The sequence below is a fragment of the Gekko japonicus genome, unplaced genomic scaffold, assembly GCF_001447785.1.
Source record: "Gekko japonicus isolate JY-2015 unplaced genomic scaffold, Gekko_japonicus_V1.1 scaffold175, whole genome shotgun sequence".
NCBI classification, from domain to species: domain Eukaryota; kingdom Metazoa; phylum Chordata; class Lepidosauria; order Squamata; family Gekkonidae; genus Gekko; species Gekko japonicus.
The window spans coordinates 171,165-177,258 of NW_015166425.1; the positions used below are offsets into that span (position 1 = coordinate 171,165).

The following is a 6,094-nucleotide window of genomic DNA, read 5'->3' on the forward strand; positions in this document are numbered from 1 at the left end:
GGGACTTCGTCATGTGCCCCGCCCCCTGCACCTCACCCGTGGGAACTGCGTTCCCCCGCGTTCCCCCCTGAAATGACCTCTGTATGGCACTGACATTGCGGGATTATCTACTGGACGGTATCACCCCCAAGGGAAGGACCTAAGGAAATGACTGATGCCATCAAAACCACTCAAAGACCATCTTGTTTACAGAAAGCACTTTATTATTGTTATTGTTACTGTTATTATTCATGATTTTATTGTTTTATCTGGTTTTATGTATGGGCTTATGCCCCTTGTAAGCCGCCCTGAGCCCACTTGCAGGGAGGGCGGGGTAAAAATGCCTAAATAAATAAATAAATAATGTTTTAATGGGAAAATATGCAAATATGATTTTATTAACATTAAATGAGACTGCCAAAAATAAGAACAAAAGGGGTAAAAACAGATATTTATTGCTAATGATATTTATTTGTCCAATGATATTTATTTGCTTGCTAATAAGAGCCAGTTTGGTGTAGTGGTTAAGTGCGCGGACTCTAATCTGAGAGAACCGGGTTTGATTCCCCACTCCTCCACTTGCACCTGGCTGGATGACCTTGCGCAAGCCATAGTTCTGATAAGAGCTGTTCTTGAAAAAGAGCAGTTTCTGTCAGAGCTCTCTCAGCCCCACCTTCCTCACAGGGTATCTGTTGTGGGGAGGGGAAGAGAAAGGAGTTTGTAAGCCGCTCTGAGACACCTTTGGGTAGTGAAGGGCGGGGTATAAATCCAATCTCTTCTTCTAATGATATTTATTTGTCTAAGAGAGAAAGAGAGAGAGGTGGAAAGAAAGAATGAAAGGTGGAGAGAGAGAGAGAAAATAGATTAGGGGAGGGAGGCGGAGGGAGGGAGGAAAGAAGAGAGAAAAAGAGAATGGAAGGAAGAAAGGGAGAGAGATAAAAAATGGAAGGAAGAAAGGGAGAGAGATAAAAAATGGAAGGAAGAAAGGGAGAGAGATAAAAAATGGAAGGAAGAAAGGGAGAGAGATAAAAAATGGAAGGAAGAAAGGGAGAGAGATAAAAAATGGAAGGAAGAAAGGGAGAGAGATAAAAAATGGAAGGAAGAAAGGGAGAGAGATAAAAAATGGAAAGAAAGTAAGTGGAAAGAAAGCAAATAGATGGGAGGAGGGAGGGAGAGGTGGAAAGAAAGCAACTTTAACTTTAAATCTGTTCCCCAACACCCCCCACGCCCCCCCACTGACTGACTTGGCTTGGAGAAGGGATTAAAGAGACAAATGCCTTCTCCTAGCCATACCCACACAATATGAGTGAAAGAGCAGCATGTGGCTCTGGAGCCACAGTTTGGCCACCCCTGCCCTATAGGCTGCCTGCAGGCTACCAGACATGGAAAGGAAGGATAAACACTGCAGCAGCTCCAAAGGGACGAGTTTTAAACTCAGTCCCTTTTAAGAAGTTGTCTGTTTCTGTCCTCTTAAAAGTGGAAAATGTTTTACTTCCTTCCTTTGTCATCCACCTTTCGTGCACAGGTTTGGGGGAGGGGGTGGAGAGGGAAGCTAACTGTGTTCCGTGTCGTGGAATTAGGGCCTGGCTTGAGCCTCAGTCCCCTGCTAAACCTGTCACTTTAATTTCTACAGTAAATTAGCCTCTATAGTTGAACATTTGGTTCAGTTTCCCAGGAGGCTTCAGGACTGGGCTGGTGCTGTGGCCTTCTGGTACCGATAAGCCTGTACATGGTTTTTGCCTTAGAGGGTGTTTATGCATTCCAGGAGTTAGTGGTGGCACTATCAGAGAGAGCCAGTTTGGTGTAGTGGGTAGGAGCGCGGACTCTAATCCGCGAGAACCAGGTTTGATTCCCCACTCCTCCACGTGCAGCTCCTGGTGTGACCTCGGGTCAGTCGCAAGTTCTTTCAGAGCTGTTCACTCAAGGGCAGTTCTCGGGAGAGCTCTCTCAGCCCCACTTACCTGACAGGGTGTCTGTTGTGGGGAGGGGAAGGGAAAGGGATTGTAAACTGCTCCTAGACTCCTTTGGATAGTGAAGGGAGGGGGCATATTAATCCAATCTCTTCTTCTAAATAGATAGGGTATCAGAACCTAGCTTCCTTGCTTTTCTGAGAGCTTCCCGACCCCGGAGATAGGAAGAAGGGGAGGGATTTGGGTCGGGTCATCGGGTCAGTTCTAGTTTGGCCTACATCACATCCATGGTAGTCCTACGTGATAGGTACGTCAGTAGGTACATTAGCAGCTATAGGTCCAAGAAAGATATATACCTCTGGTTTACTAATGGTCGGGGTTGCTTATCAATGCCAAGGATCCTTGATGCCGTAGCCAGCATATATCCCTTATTTGTCTGGGTGTACACTGTACATTGAATTATAAGTATTGAATTGAGAATTACAAGTCGATTTTGTATGCTGCATACAAGATTCATATGTGTTTGGAAGGTTTTACATTTTGGGTTTGAAGTTCAATAAATAAGAGGGTTGGGGTTTTTTTAAATTACTGTCTCTCTTTCTTGATGCAATAGGGATCCCTGCCAGTTTCTCTCCCTCCCCAGTGATCACAGTGGGGATGTGGGAGTCCATGAAAAGGTTCCTGCACTCCTGGTTTTCCCCAACACTTAGGCAGACAGAACGGTGCATTTCTAGGGGCACGGCAGTTCAATGATGAATTGTGTTTGGAATCCAGGTTCTGATTGCCCGAAGAGAGAGGAGAGTGCTTAAGGAATTCCATTTTTTCTCCCAGTCATTCAATTCCAAGTGCGCAGGGTCTCTGTCTCTCTTTCCCCCCTTCCAGGTCCATGCACTTCTCGTCAGCTTCATGCGATCACAGACAGGCTTTCCCCAGAATCTCATCTGATTTGCCAGGTGAAGTTCAGCGAGAACATCCCAGACATTGAGGCCAGCAAAGTTTTCCACGTTCAGCCTGAGTTCTATGCCGACAAAGGTGGGCACACAATATATCCTGGGCTAGGTATCACAGGCCCGCTCAGCCAGCAGGCCCGTAGCTACAGTGGGGCATTTCGGGGGCCCTGCCCCCCTAATTAAAAGCCCTGCCCCACAAATAGTGGAATGGGCTGCCTAGGGAGGTGGTGAGCTCCCCCTCCCTGGCAGTCTTTAAGCAGCAGCTAGGCTTACCAAATCTCGCAAAATCGCGGCAGGGGATCCGCATGTCTTCGCAGAATCCGTGCCACGGGGACGGCAAGATGCTGTTTGGAGCCCCGTTGCCAGAGCGATGCATAGCGTCACATCCTGGCGATGGCGGGTGCAATGAATCTCGCCGTTCCTGCGGCACGGATTCTGTGAAGACATACAATCCCCCACTGTGACGTGGCAACCCTAGCGGCTGGACACACACGTCAGGGATGCTCTAGGCTGATCCTGGGTTAAGCAGGGGGTTGGACTAGATAGCCTGCATGGCCCCTTTTAGCTCTGTGATTCCATGATCCCCACCCCTTTAACAATCACTCTTGGATTTCCCTTCTCCCCCACCAAGGTCTCTACAGCTGCACCATAACGGCTAAACCCCACCCAGAGGAGGACCTGCTGGTGCTGAGCACAGCCGAAGCCTCTGTGTACGTCACGGCCTCTCTCCGCAGCGAGCAGAGCCCAGAGGTGGTGCCAGGAGTCTTGGTCCCCTTCTTCCCCGCCTTTTACATCAACCAGTCGGAAGTCGTCTTCAGCAGCCGGGAGCTAAGCAGTGAGATCGTAGTGCTGGGCACGAGGAGGGTGATGGAAAAAATAGAGGTATGTTGGAAGCCTGCCAGACAAGGGGGCGCAGATACGCACACGCTAGAGATCTGGGGAATGAGATGCTGGATCCAAGGCCCCACCCTCTTCCCTTTCCCAGATTCTGCCTGTGATTTACAGGGCTCTTTTTGTAGAAAAAGCCCAGCAGGAACTCATTAGCATAATAGGCCACACCCAACATCAGAAACTCATTAGCATATTAGGCCACACCCCTGACAGCACAGCTCATTAGCACATTAGGCCGCACCCCCATGTTACCAGAAGTGTGGTCATCCAGCCACACCCTCCTTTTGCTTGTTATTCTGTTTACCTTGTTTGTGGTCAAAACCCAGGGCCTTTTTTGTAGCAGGAACTCCTTTGCCTGTTAGGCCACACACCCCTAATGTAGCCAATCCTAATGAGTTTCTGGTGTTGGGTGTGGCCTATTATGCTAATGAGTTCCTGCTGGGCGTGGCCAACTCGGGAGCCAGCCGGAACTCCGTTCCTGTGCGTTCCTGCCCCAAAATAGCCCTGCATATAAAGTATATAACTGAGATCGACGTGACTGGGAGGGGCAGGGGAAACGGAGAGGAGGCCCTCACCCCAAGAGTACGGCCAAGACCTTGTTACCAGAGGAGGCACAGCCAGGTCACCCCTGCTCCCAGACGCTGTAGCCACAGGAAGAAGATGCTCAGGTCTTCAGGGCTATTCCCAGGACCGACAGTTGGGGCCCAGTTCCTGGCTGATAGACCGCTGGCTGGTTCATTTGATCCATACCCCGCTGTTTGGCTCAGATCCCCAGCTCCCACTGTTTGCAAAATACAACAGCTTTCTGAATAAATCACAGAATCATAGACTCACAGAGTGGGAAGGGGCCACACAGGCCAGCTAGTCCCAACCCCCTGCTCAGTGCAGGAGCAGCCTGGAGCATCCCTGACCAGTGTTTGTCCAGCCGCTGCTTGAAGACGGCCAGGGAGAGAGAGGCTCACCACCTCCCTCGGTAGCTGATAAATGCACATTTTTTTGGGGGGGGGGGGGGGCAGGGGAGACTATTTTTGGGGGGGGGGGGGGGTCAGATGTGAGCCAGGACCAAGTTATGATGGTGTCTTCCACTACCTCTCACTCCTGGTATAGGAATCTGTGGGAGGACTTCTAGTGTCCTGGCCCCGCTGGTGGACCTCCTGATGGCGCCTGGTATTTTTGGCCACTGTGTGATAGAGTATTGGACTGGATGGGCCATTGGCCTTATCCAACACTGGCTTCTCTTATGTTCTTATGTTCTAATCCTAGTCTGGGTTGGGGAATGCAGGAGGAAAAGTCATCCAGGTGCTTGGGGTTGGACATGTAAATGTAAATGGATCAACGTACCGGATGAGGATCGTTTCAGACTGGAGCCTGCAATAAACTAAGATGCCAACTCTGTCCCCATATTCACTCTGATAATATAGTCACCAGATGTAACCTCACCAGCCATAGTTCATCTTCCAACATTATAAATGCCACCAAATGTCAGCAATGGGCATAAATCCAACAAAAAAAATCACAGCACTCAAAAACCAATGGGAGAACACTTTAATGTTCCAGGACATTCCATTGCTGACCTAAGAGAGGCAGTCCTTGAAAAAAGAAGCTTCAAGGGGAGATTATAACGTGAAATTGCAGAATTTCAGTTCATTCACGAATTCAGAACAATGGATCCCCCTCCCGGGTTGAATAGTGACATAGGATTCTCATCTCACTGTAGATGCTTATTTTCTGCCCCTAAGCATTTCTCTGTTGCTCTAATGAAGCCGATTACATTTTGCATTGTACCTCTGCATCCTGGCAAACCCCTGCTTGTTCCGACAACTAAATGCAACTGTAATTTATTCTCCTGGCTATAGATTTTGGAGGATGAGGGGGGAGAATGCTTAGACTGTACCCGAAAGACCCTCAAAAGAGCAAGTCTAACATTTCTACACAAACCTCAGAATGTATTCAAAGTGGATAATGTGAGGCCATCATATAAGGCGGAGTCTCCTCCAGGCCAGCTTCCAAGCCCGGCCCCTCCTGGTTTTCTGCCACAGCCGACACTTGTGCCGAGCTCTGGTGCTTTCCTGGTCCACTCCCATGCGCTGAATCAGCCTGCTTTCTGCTTGCCAAGGTCCAGCCCAGTTCCCCGGTGATCGAAGTGGAGCAGCCCTTCCAACTGCTGGACAAGCCCGGGCATGTTCTGTTCGGCGTCAACGTGGTCAACCTGACATCTCTCCAGCAGATGGCAGCACCCATCTTCATCAACCTCTCCTGCACCCTGACGGGCCAGAAGGCCGCAGTGTTGGTGCGGGTGCCCCCGGGGAAGTATTTACTGGGTAAGCAGGCCCCCCCCCCCCCCACACTTGGGGACGCACGTGT

General features: G+C 49.7%; 1 protein-coding gene across 1 annotated transcript in view; it reads left to right on the top strand.

Moving 5' to 3' along the window:
• Window positions 1–6,094, top strand: part of NUP210L (nucleoporin 210kDa like) — an 84,208-nt gene that overhangs the window by 75,492 nt on the left and 2,622 nt on the right. The window contains exons 23-25 of the mRNA XM_015411718.1: window positions 2,772–2,921; window positions 3,471–3,721; window positions 5,847–6,051. Coding sequence (XP_015267204.1) covers window positions 2,772–2,921; window positions 3,471–3,721; window positions 5,847–6,051 — 606 coding nt within the window. The remainder of the gene's footprint in view (window positions 1–2,771; window positions 2,922–3,470; window positions 3,722–5,846; window positions 6,052–6,094) is intronic.